The sequence below is a fragment of the Rhinolophus hipposideros genome, assembly GCF_964194185.1.
Source record: "Rhinolophus hipposideros genome assembly, chromosome: 7".
NCBI lineage: Eukaryota > Metazoa > Chordata > Mammalia > Chiroptera > Rhinolophidae > Rhinolophus > Rhinolophus hipposideros.
Genome location: NC_138053.1, coordinates 27,364,197 through 27,378,028, shown reverse-complemented (window position 1 = coordinate 27,378,028; position 13,832 = coordinate 27,364,197). Strand labels below are relative to the sequence as shown.

At 34.9% G+C, this 13,832-nt stretch overlaps 1 protein-coding gene across 1 annotated transcript in view; it reads right to left on the bottom strand.

Annotated features, from left to right (window-relative positions):
- The window catches only part of FBXL17 (F-box and leucine rich repeat protein 17), a 476,918-nt gene that overhangs the window by 427,996 nt on the left and 35,090 nt on the right, over positions 1-13,832 (bottom strand). Inside the window, exon 4 of the mRNA XM_081053340.1 lies at positions 8,323-8,454. Within this exon, the coding sequence (XP_080909466.1) occupies positions 8,323-8,454 (132 nt within the window). The remainder of the gene's footprint in view (positions 1-8,322; positions 8,455-13,832) is intronic.

The following is a 13,832-nucleotide window of genomic DNA, read 5'->3' as shown; positions in this document are numbered from 1 at the left end:
ACTTTGCAAGCCAAAAGGGAGTGGCAGGAAATATTCAAAGTGATGAAAAGCAAGGACCTACAACCAAGATTACTCTATGCAGCAAAGCTACCATTTAGACTCAAAGGATAAAGAGCTTCCCAGACAAGAAAAAGTTAAAGGAGTTCATCAGCATCAAGCCAGTATTACAAGGAATCTTAAAGAGATTTCTTTCAGAAGAAGAAAAAAAAGATCAAAAATATGAACAATAAAATGGCAATAACTACATATATACTAACAATTACTTTAAATGAAAATGGATAAAATGCTCAAATTAAAAGATAGGGTGGCTGAATGTATAAGAAAACAAGATCTTTAACATATACTGCCTACAAGAGACTCATTTCAGATTGAAAGACACACAGACTGAAAGCAAAGGGATGGGAAAAAGATATTTCATGAAAATAGAAACAAAAGAAAAAGGGGGAAAAAGCTGATGTAGCAACATTTATACCAGACAAAATAGACTTTAAAACAAAGGCTATAACAAGAGACCAAGGAGGACCCAGAAATCCCACTTCTGGGTATTTATCCAAAGAAACCCAAAATGCTACTTTGAGAGCACAAATGTGTGCACATGTTCAATGCAGCATTGTTTATAATTGCCAACATGTGGAGGCAGCCTGGGTGTCCATCAATGGATGAATGGATGAAGAGTGGTACATATATGTAACGGAATATTGCTCAGCCATTGAAGGGAATGGGTTCTTGCCATCTGTCGCAGTATGGATGGACCTGGAGTGTATTGTGCTGAGTAAAGAAAGACAGATGTAATACGATTTCTCTTATATATAAAATCTCTCAAAGAATCTAAAGAACAAAACAAACCAACAAAACAAAAACAAACTCATAAATACAGAGAACATTTTGATGGTTGCCAGATGGAATGGAGGTTGGGGGTGTGGGTGAAAAAAGGTGAACGAATTAAGAAGTAAAAATTGATTGCTACACAGTAGACATGGGGATGTAAAGCAAAGCATAGGGAATATAGTCAATGATATGGTACTAACTATGTATAGTGCCAGGTGGGTACTAGACTAGTCAGGGGGATCACTTCTTAAATTATATAAATGTCTAACCACTATGCTGGACACTTGATTAATATAAAATAATACTGAATGTCTAAATAAGTAAGAATGGCATCATTAACATAGTAACTAGATCAAAGAAACTTACTTGTTAGAAAAGTCAGAAAACTATTGACTCTGAATCTTTAAGCTATTTTTCAAGCTTTTACTTATGTACTCAGATCCATCTGCTTTTCAAAGCATATTCCCGAAATACTTGAAGAAATACATTTTTAAAATCATGTTCAGTTCAGCAGTTACCCATTTTTCACTAATATTTATTAAATATATACATATTATGTGCCAACATGAGGAGAGATGGAATAAAAAGATAACTAGAGGGGTCCTAGAGCCACTTCTCTGCTTGGGCCCACTCCTACTTCTCTGGAGTGTACTTCTATTCCTAATAAACTAGTCTTTCACCAATGCAAAAAAAAAAAAAAAAAAAAAAACAAAAAGATAAGTAGATACCATCCTACCCTCAAAAGAGTCGACAATCTATCAGCAAAATGCACCTGTGAATCATGATCTCAATTATGCATGGAGAATAATTTGTCATGACCTAGTAAAAATTTGAAAATTTACATATGTTAGCTCCATATGATTAATTAGATATATACCCATGAGAAATTCTTACAGATAAGCACAAAACACTTGCACAAGAATTTTGCTGCAACACTGCCTATGATAGTACAACAACAGAAGCCATCTAAGTGATTTTCAATAGGGAATGGATAAACAGGAGACATATACAGGGCACTAACACTTAAAAAGAATGAATTGCATATTCATTAGGCCCAAATCTCAAAAACAAAAGTAATGCAAATTATATACTGATATATATACTTTTGTGAGACCAGATATTTAATGAGTTACCCTCAGATATAAACTATATGTGACCATAAACCAAACAATACTACATCATTGTTCATGGTATCCATTATGTAGGCTAAAGTTTTGTTTTTAATTTTTAAAGCATTTTAGATCATCATGGTAGTTGCCTCTAGAGGGAGATGGTGGGATGATACTGGATGTGAAACAGAGATTTAAAGTTTATTTGCTTTATTAATTCAAGAAGCAAAAGCACATTAAGAAAATGTTACTAATTGTCAATGTCTGGATAATGGACATTTAGGTGTTATTACTCTTTTAGTATTCTGTATTTTTCCTAATTTCTCAAAATTTTAAAAAATAATTTAAAAACCCAAAAACACGATCACGGTTCACGTTTGCTGAAATCCCGTGCTATAATCCCCACTACCTAGAGACATCCAAATTCCTCAGCATAGGGCTCAAGAAACCTAACAACCTGGTCCCTACCTTCTTTTACAGACCCAAACATGAACTCTTCCCCTACCCACCCTGCCCATAAAGCTAATTTTACTGTAATACCCACCACGTATTAAACATGCCACATATTTTCCTGATGCCTTGTCTTCGTTATGATGTTTCTCTCAACAGCAACCCCCCAAAAAATGTTTGCTTGCATCACAATCATCATATCACTATGTATCATTCAAGATCCAGTTCAAATGTCACTTACTATTTATAGGATTTCCTGATTCCTCCCTTATCTCTCACATAAGTAACTGATTTTACTTTTGGTACTTCCATAGCACTTAGGCCTAGACCAGAATCTCCTCTCTTTGGCAGTATAGCTCTTTTTTAATTCCTCTACACCTCTCATACTCCGATGTACCTGGCAAATAGTAGGTATTCAAGTGTTAACTAAACTGAATGAACATTTGAAATAGTGTTAAGGAACAGAGTAGAAAGTTATCAGTTCATTAACCCATTAAAATTTCTATTAAAGCTGAGAGACAAAAATGAAATGGTACTAGCCTCTGAATCCAAATTGCACAAAAGTATAAATACTATGATTTTTGCAAAGAAAAATTTTTGCATACAGAGTGCAAGCTACTATTAAACTTAACTATGTTCATATTTGTAAAGGATTAGGATCAACATTAAATACTATCTTGAAGACAGTTTTCTTCTTTGATAATTTTACTAATTTTCCTTAAAAAGATTTTAATCTATCTCCATTGGTACTTACAGCTTCCCCTCAAATCAGTTATCATCCTAACAAGAAGATCTGCTCATGCTAATAATTAACTTCTTCCTTTGATTTCTCATACTACCTGTCAGTGTTTTAAAGAAAGATAACGCCGTTTGGAAAATACTGTTTGGTTCAAGGGCATATGGATTAGCTCAATTTGTAATGTATCCATGCATGCAAAAAGACTTGAGGCCAAAGGTTTTTTGGAAATGTAACAGATCTGGTTTAGAATCTTGACTTTGACACTAATTTGTTGTTACTTAACCTCTCTAGCTTCAGTTTCCTCATCTGTAAAATGGAATACAAATAAGCTAAATTATATGGTGGCTGTGAGGATTAATTATGTAAAACTGCATAGTGCCTGGTACATTATAAATACTCAATAAAAGGTAACTAAGTACTTTAAAATATGAACAAGTGACAGCAAAACCCTGAAATGTAGTATACGATAGTAGAATAAAGCTCAGTGCCTTCAGACCCCATTCTTTAGAAGCCACACTCACGCATCACTGCTCTCTGGGAACCACCACTGTGGGTGAAGTAAATGCCTCATCCATTCAGAGGGGAAATGGCAATGAAGTCGAGGTTTTCGAGGCTGAACTGAAAACCAAATCCCTCACAAATGTAAATTATTCACGTCTGGGATTACAGGTAAACTCATTTCACAAGCAGTGTTTGAAAAGTAAGATATCAGGAGCGCTGTGGGAGATTTGAGGGGAGGGGAGGGCTAAATCCCTTAATATATGAATTTGGTCCTCTCTCACTCTTTTTGGTTGAAAAGTAAGAGTGAGGAAACACAAGCCTTCATATAATAAAGAATTAGCTACTGCTAGTTAAGCACTTATGCAAATTTTACCTTACATACCCCAGTTAATGCTAACATGGCTACCAGTCTATTCACTGGGCTCAAATCACAGCAAGCAGCAAACAAGAATTAAACTGGAGGTAAGGTAATGGGCGAAATACGAACATAGTAGGTGATGTTAGACACTGACAAAGCCCAGGTCAAATTAGTAGACTCCAGAAAGTAAATTCTGATAGGGAAAGGAAAATAAAGAACCTTTACTGAAGACTTCCTGTGTTTGTGACCATGACACGCATTTGGTACTTTACCTCTTAATCTCACTTAGTCTGATCCTCTTAAGAGCATATTTGAAGTAGTATTATATCCTTTCTGCAAACAAGGAAATGAAAGTACAAAAATTAAGATAACTAACCCAAATCACGTGAGTAAGAAACTGTAGGATCAAGGCACGAACTGTGTTCAGTTCAATTCAAACATGGTGTTTGCCTCAATCACCCCTTAAATGCTTCCAGCCTGGGAAGAGGGAAGCCTGGACGTGAATTTAGATCCTACCTCATCTGTGTAAGCCTCCAAAGGATAATAAAATTAAAAACAATAGAAACAACAGTGTTACAAGAAATGTTACAGCAGCAGCCAAGGGACGCTAGGAGATGTAATAGAATTTAAACACTAGTAAAATAACTCACCCAGCTGTCACAACTAACTTTCAGGAAACAGAGTTTTAACCAGGAAACACTTATCATTTCCCTAAAACTTTCTAAAATCTATTCATGATACTTTACTACTTTCTTAATAATTCAAAAATCTACACTAGTTCACAATTCACCTCTACAAAGTAAAAGGTGCATAAAAAATAGACCAAACACACAGATCTCTATCAAATATGATGACCATAGGACTTAGCATAGAAGCTATTTTCATAAGAAATCATAAAATCCCAGTACTTTAAAATATCAGATTGGATAACAAATGACAGATAATCTATCTGACCCCATCATTTTACAACTGAATAGAAAGCTGTACAAAGAGCTTCTCTGTCCAACAAACAGAGAAGCAAAATCTGGAGCAAAGAAAGTAGAGAGAATATATTTAATGAGGTTTCTAGATCATCAATAACCATACACACAAACTAAATATGCCTTTAAAATAACTGTAGTCAAGTACTGCACCGCCGTGATATGAAAGCTATCGCTAAAAGCAGGGAGACAGTCATATACGATACGCTAGACACTCACCATAGTTGTATTCTCACACCTATATCTCGATTCTACACAAGACATTTACAGCAAATGCAACATACATCCATGTAAGTGAATGACACTTGTCTAACTCAAAAATGACTAAAACAGAACCTCATTCTCTTTGGGGATGGTTTTACATGTAAATCCTCAATTCTTTGCTTCCCCATAACTCATCTGAGTCTTAAAATGCCAAGTCACTGTCCTCAATGTCCACCTGCGTAAGTTTTCCCTCTGGTAAATACAGGAATCCTTCCCCCATTCTAAAGTTTATTTTACTTAAATCAGTGCTACAGATAACAATGTTTGAATATCTTACCACTTTGTGTAAAATAACAAGTTCATCTTTTAACATTACAGATGCAAGTAATATTTCAAATTATTTTCATAACAAGTTTTACTATTTAAACCACCTGAAACACAAGAATTAAAAATAAACCATAATATCTGCAAAAACTATGTATAAGCACTGTATCTTTATAGTTATAGCAAGGACACAAAAAGCTGTCAATGAAACATACAAAGACAATGCTGCCATCTAAAGGCCAAGATATAACATGAAAAAAATGTATATTCAGTCAAATACGGTCAACGTACAAAAACAATCAATTCAATATTTTAAAGTCAGCAAACTTCATATTTTTAAAAAACACTATGCTATGATGCTATATAACATAAAAGACTACACAAAATAATTTGGCTAATGATTAATATCTGCACAGGTCAATTTCTGTCAGCATCCTTTCAGAAGCAGTATTCTTCTCACTTATAAATATCTCTGTTAGTCAATTTAAAATATTTGTCGATTTCATGATGCCTATATTTCCTGTTTGTAATTACATATACAATATGAATTATACATATGCATATATAAATATTATTTGCCTTTAACCAGAACTCTACTATTTCTACTTACCCTATTTAAAATGTTTGCCATTAAATTACTAATAACACTTCTCAGAGTTAAAACAACCAAACTAGTTATAACTGTAGTTTAGTAAGTCATTCAAATATTTCCCCTTATTTTATAAATTCCAAAAATACAAATCAAAGTTCCTATGGAAGGTTATTTATCAATAACTCAATTATCCAATATAAAGAGTTCAAATTATTCTAAATTTCCCTTCCTAAGAAACTTAATTTGAAACAAGCTTATTAAACTGAACTTTCTTCCATATCTAGCAAAATAACTTTAAATTTCCAATGAAATCAAAAGGTTTATTGAATAACCAACCCTACACCCAAAACTAATTCCTTTGGCATTTAAGCATATAACAACTTTTTAATAGAACACAGTATTAGGGAAAAGCTAATGAGAACATAACTAGAAACTTTAAAACATATGCAAGTAAATTCCTTTGGGAAACCACTAAAATTTTTAATGTCAAGAAAAATGTTTCTCTGTGTTTATGCAACAAGAAAACAAATATTATTCACTCAACAAATATTCCCATTATGTGAGAAACACGAAAATTTTAAGTTGGGATGATGATCCTTTAATTTATCTTAAGTGCCAAGTACAAACCAACAGATAACAAATATTGTTATAATCTCATAAAAACTACTAGTTTTTTTAGTAGTTTTTTTAATGGGTCAGAGTTGGTACTAGAGAATTTAATGACATTATGTCATTTAATCCTCAAAGCCACAACATGCAAAAAAAAAAAACAACAAGTGTTAACCTCATTTGTAAATGAGGTTCAGAGAACTTAAGTAACTTTCCTAGGGTCACAAAGCAAGTAAGTGGATGCCAGAATTCAAAAATTCAGTCTGTCTGACCCAGAAGACCTTATTACTTCTACAGGATCATCCTGCCTAAGTAGTGATTACTGAATTTGTATTAAATTAGTAAAGAGGAATGTGAAGTATTTTTATTATAAAATTTTAAAGACAAATATAATTCTACGTGATAATAAAAGCATTAACTTTTACTTCAGTGTTTCAATTTTTCTAACTGGAATCTTTTTAAAATAGCATTATCTCACTTGAAGTACTGATGCTTTTACAGACCTTTCAAAACTTACATTAATATGAGATGTATTTATCAAATTTTACAAACTAACTCCAGGGGCAACAAAAAGATCTCTTTGGAGGGATGAAATTAAAAAGCAAAACTTTGTAATTATGCTATATATTCAGGACCACCTTGCCTGTTTTAAAGCACACTATTTTCCAACATTGAAAACTCTAGTAGTGTCTCCCTAGTGACAATTTTTTCTGTTGCCTTGTACTATGTACCTATCAATTAAAATTAAATGGATTTGGAATGTGATTCAACCATAAAAAAAGAAAAAAGAAATGAAAGTCTGATACACGTTACAACATGGATGAACCATGAAAACATTATGCTAAGTGAAAGAAGCCAGACACTAAAAACCACATATTGTGTGATTCCATTTATATGAAATGCCTGTAACAGGAAAATCCATAGAAGCAGAAAGTAGATTACCAGTTACCAGGGGCTGAAGGAAGGGGAAAATGGGGAGTGAGAGCTAACGAACATAGGGTTTCTCTTTGGGGTAATGAAAATGTTCTAGAATTAGTGATGATGATTGTACAACTTTCTGAATATACTAAAACCACAGAATTGTACACTTTAAAAGGGTGAATTGTAAGATATGTGAATTACATCTTGAAAGAATATTAAATAGCTTTAAATACATTATACACATTAAGTGTGAATGACTTACACATGTATGTGCTTAGAATATAAAATCTATGTAACTACCAAGATTATTTGCCCGAATTTACTGAAATCTATTTTCACCAAGTGATAGGCTCTATTTTGCAAGTATACGTCTCCTGAATATTAGGAAATCCTAACCATCAAGCATTATTACTAGCTCTAGGGTAATCAGAAGGAACTACACCACATACTTATGTTTTAACAACTAAATTTAATTTCTTCCAATATACTTGAGTTACTTGACTGTCATGCAAGAATCACATATCAGCACCTATACAGTTATAGTATCATTTTATAAAATCATTGTTTTGAGAGGATTCTTGCTTTTAAGTAGTACGTGCCTCTAAACCACCAAAAGAAAATACGCACAAGAAAATTTATAAGCTAAGTTATATAAGGAATTCAAAAGTTAGAAACAAAATGAGAAACATGAGGATGATAGTACTTACTAATTTGTTTTCCTGCATGTATATTCTTTGTAATTTCAGACAGCCCTTAGCTATGACGATCATGCCTTCATCTGAGATCTTGTAACACTGGCCGAAATGAATATCTTTGAGTTCTCTGCATTTTGAGCCCAGCTGTGAACAAAAAGATTTGGCTAAATGCTTAGAAAATACCAAACATAACATATTTCTAGTGAAATTTCCATACAGTTTTTTGAAAATAGCCATACCAAAGTTAACTAATTGTTTATAAACTTTTAAAATAAAATACAAGCAATCTGTAATTTAAAACAGTACTGTGTAAGCTTTTCCTCCTTCTAACCTACTTCCTTGATTCAACCACCTCACACTATCTGCCTACCTAGGTGCCTAGATTGCTTAACACTTCAAATTCATATCTTTTTTTTTTTTTTGAGTCTTCCTATCAGTTATAGTATTACACTGAGTGGGACACATGTCCAAGGAATAAAACAAAGGTCCAAGAAGTGTGACAAAGGACCAGTGAGTGAAAGAATATTTAATTCATGAGATTCTAGTTCTACTTCTGACTGCCTCCAGTGAATCATTTCTCTCCTTTGGCTCATTGACTCTGTGAAAAAGAAAAAAAGTCTGAATATGCTATAGCTAATACTCTAGTTAGAGTATTTATTTACACACTGTAGCATAAGCTGAAAATAAAAGGACTAGTAATATCCTGATTGAAATCCCAACTGCTGACCTTAAATAATTAATGAAGAGGCACAATGCTTCCATTTGAAAATATTAAGCATCACATAGAACAAATTACATGTATGTATTTCTTTTCCAAATCTACAGTGAAGATCAGATGACCAAAGCAGATTATAACTGAATACTGTTTTATGAGTATTAGATATGGAAGAGAGTTATCTTAGAGCTAAAACAAGAAACTTACTTTAGTAACAACCTCTCTATCAAAAATTATCAAATAATTACCTTTAAAACAATAAAACCCAGTGTTGGCATAGGTTCAAAGTGTGATAATACGCCACTGGTAAGAGTGTAAATTAGTAATAAAAATTTTCCTGGAGGGCTACGTAGCATTAATTTAAAAAATTATTAAAAAGTGCCTGAAAAAAATGCATGACTCAGCTACTAAATATTTACTAAACAATTTGCAAAACAGGGATGGATAATTGTATATGTAGTAAAGTAAGCATACTAAAGTGTTAATCATACAATCTAGGCATACAGGTGTTTACTATAAAATTCTCTCAAATTTTCCATATAGGTTTGTCTGTTTTGTTAACTAGTGTGTCCCTGATGCCAGTGCCTTACACTTAGTTCATATTAGTAAACATTTGTTGAATAAATGAAAAGGTTGATCGGGGTTACAAACTGTAGAGGCCGCTTCGAAAAATGGATAAACACAGGAAACCATGATTATGGTCTCATACACCACCTTGTTTTTCACTAATTCAGGAGTTTTAAATCAGGTCCGTGGGTAGAATTCACAGATTCCAGAAAAGTGAAGGAAAAAGAGAGTATATTTTTATTTTCATACTATTCTTTAAATGAACTTTAGCCTTTCCTTCACTTATTAATGTAAACAAACAAATAAAAAAAGTCAGTGCTTGGCAGTACATGTGACTTGATAGACAATAGAAATCAAAGATAATTTCATATAACATCACTGCTGTTGCAGATACCATGAAATGTCACTTTTGTTCATCAGTATTCATTGTGTTCTTTATATCCACTAATAGATCTTATAATGCACATGTATTTCTAGAACAAATGTACAAAGGCACATTACTTAGACCTGAGAAAGCCAATCCAAAGCCAATCATAGGGGAGGCCCAGAAGCAGCTTGATAATCAATACGGAACTCCCAACAGGTTCACATATGTCTGGCCGTGAGAGTGAGGTTGATGCCAAATACACTGGATTCTTGAAAGTCTTCTTTAGAAGTAGTTAACCACTGATATCCCCTCCCATTAGTGCACAGCCTGACCTTGTCCGCTTTCCCACAATAGCAAAAGACTGGAGTTCAACTGGGGAGCGTAAAACATTGTGTCTTTGGACTGGGGTACATCATTCATGGCTGAAAGCAGAAGCACACTGCTGAAAATGTGGGCACAATGTGAAAGTTTATACAATGAATATGGAAGAATTCAAAGAATTAATTATATAAAATATTCTAGGATGAAAGGCCACACACAGACTCCCAGACTGGAAGGGCTCACTCATGAGTCCAGCACAAATGACAAAAACAGACCTATGGGCAATGCAAATCATCATAAAATTTCAGAATTATGAATATAAAAAAAGATGCCACAGATGTCCAGAGAGAAACAGATTTCATACAAACGATTAAGGATTTTTCAAAAAGGAATCAAACTTTTTAACAACACTGAAAGAAAACAACAGATCAATGCTATCAAATTCTGAAGGAAATTTATTTCAAACCTAGAATTCTATACTTAGGATTCAGACTATGAATTAAGTGTGAGGGTAGAATAGAAATATTTTCAGACATGCTACTTCTCAAAAGATTTACCTCCCATGTATTCTTTATTAAGACATTAGAAATGCGCTAGAAAGCATAAGAGTACACCAAGAGAAAAAACATGTGACATATAGGTAACAGAATACCTAATATAACAGCAAGATGAGGAAAACCTTAAGAATAATGGTGAAGGTAAGATACTAAAATGACCACTAATGCAAGAGCACTTATATATAAGAAGTCCAGCATGCAGCCCTCAGACTATCCCCGGAAAGTCTGCTTTAAGAAGATAAATTTGATCAAGTATCTACATATAGATACACTAATGCGACTGGAGAAAAGCTTTAGGTTTCATTACTGTTGAGTTTAGAAACTACACTGAAGGGGACAAACAGACATTTATTAATTCCAATAAAAATGAAATTCTATAGAGAAAAGAAGGTAGGTACATGACTGTAAAATACGAATACTGAATACTTATTTAACCAAAATTATAGCAGAATTATTTTGGAAGGATGAGAAGAAAGCAGACAGGAAAGGATAAGTAAGCCAATTCCTCAAGTTCCATAGCAAGGAATCAGTAGAGATAGTCTAAAATGAATAAATCAAGAAAATACAGGCAAACATGGGAGGAAATTCTTCTCTACTACTGCTTCCGTCTTCTGGAGGAAGTTCAATTAATGTAATTCTTGGTCTCCTCACTGGTTGGTTTGTGTTTAATCAGCTAGACCTGTTCAGCTCATTTCTATCCTTCTTCTCCTTGGGAACACACTGCCCACAGGGAGCAAGCAATCTCCACTTCTGCACAGACAGTCCACTCTGCTTGTCTGCCTAGCTGACAAGTGGGTCAGACGGCCAAACTCCAGCACTGAGTTAACAAGCCCACTTAACTATATTACTAAACATTCTCCAATCTAGTCTTTCTGAGTAATCAAGTTGACACTTTTCCTCTGTCACTATTCCTTTGTCTTATTTGTCACTTTGTTCACATCCTGGAGAGTAAGGAGACCTCAATACACAGTATACCAGCCAGGATCATTAAGAAATAACAGAATCCATATTAAAAAGGAACAATGAAGGTATTTTGTAGGGTCTTAGACATAAGTATGTGTAGATAGGTTAGTAGAGTCTCAGATTAAGACAGGTAAATCATACTGTTGCAGCCTAGGAGAGAGATTTAAGCTTATTATCTGGTGTTTTGACCTTAGCAAGTGGCTTTGGTGGCTTTATCTACAAACAAGTGACTTTCCATAGAGGCAGGGACCACATGACTAGCGGTACACAGATAAAAACCATGTGGATGGTATCAACAGACAGCAGCAGCAGGGGAGCCCCAGCAACCTATTAGGGACAACTGATCATTTATAATTATAATTACTGTCATTTAGTCTCACTGCAGAAACTCACGTTCAGTTTTAGACATCATCACGGGACGTAACAGGCAAAACTGCATAAGCACCAGTGCCTATCTGCACTAATCACCATTACCCCAACCATAAACGTCCTAATGCTCCAGAAAATCCAGGCACTAGAGTCAATCATTACACCCAGTATATGTCCCAGTTTTGCTGATGTTCAAATCTCTCTATGCTGTAACCATCTTTCAGCCATAGAAAAATATTCAGACAGCATCAGCCAAGCCCTATAAGAACATCGGGTTAACGGGCCCTGAATTTAACACAATTAGTCCTTCACCTAGAAACAATAGAAGAGGTATACAACTCTTCTAAATACAGATTTCTCTATCCAGGAAGAGAGTGCCAAAATGGAGAGCTCCTGATAAGAGCCCGAGTCCAGCTGAGACCCCAAACAGGTGGTACTACAGAGTAAGAACCAGGCCCTAGAGTAAGACCTATTCCAGATCATCCCAGTTAGGGGGTTTGGGAAGCCCTTGTCTTTCCACAGATCTGCTCTATTAAAACATAAATCTGAGTGTAAGCGTAGACGGCCGGTTAGCTCAGTTGGTTAGAGCGCGGTGATCATAACAGCAAGGTTGCCGGTTCGATCCCCACATGGGCCACTGTGGGCTGTGCCCTCCACAACTAGATTGAAACAACTACTTGACTTGGAGCTGATGGGTCCTGGAAAAATTAAAATAAATAAAAGTTTAAAAAAAAATAAAAAAGCAACTGAATGTAAACAAGAGCGAGATGATCATCCAGTAATTAATTGCAATGCCATTTTTTTGTTATTTTAAGGATGGCGCAGTTCACAGTGGCCCATGCGGGGATCGAACCAGCAACCATGGTGCCATCAGCAGCACAATCCAACCGAGCTAACCGGTCACCCCTGCAATGCTGTTTTTTTTTAAAAAGAAACCAATGTCCAGTATCCAGACCAGCGTGTAAGGAACTTAGAAGCTGCCACTCCATCCCAACAACAAATAAAAAGCTGAACAAAATAAAAAATCAACAACTCTTCTTATATTTGTCAGAAAAAAGAGGTTACAGGGAACACCACTACCCCTAAAATTGGAGAGACAAAAAAGTGGCTACAGAGAATCACAACTTGCCAAAACAGAAACCAACCTCCATAGGAACCAGTGCCCAGGATAGGAAATCTAAACTGTAACTAATCTCCTCCTGTATCAAGGAAACAATTTACCGCCATTAATTCTTCTCCTAGCAAATAGTACCTAAAGGGTCTATAAACCCCTCAAAATCACCTCCATAACACCTTCTACCCTACCAAAGAGCACTCTGAAATGCTAACTACTCATCGACAGATAAGAAGATCTATCTGGATGATGCTCACTGGAGTGCATCACCACTCACCTTGGTTGGAAAACTGCTGCTGCCTAATGGACCTTCCAGTTAAGGGAGGGCTAAACCTTGTAGAATTACAGTCAAAAACCACCTCTCCATTAACATCCAGCCTGTACTTCATTCCAACTTATACCAGGCATTCATGCCAGGTACGTTCTGAATTTTTATAAATACCAGTCTAGTATCTGGTTCCCTAGGAAAAGTGCAAGTGAGATGACTACTAATAGCAACTCTCCTCTAACTTAAGAAGAACAATGATGTGTCATGGACACCCACCAGTC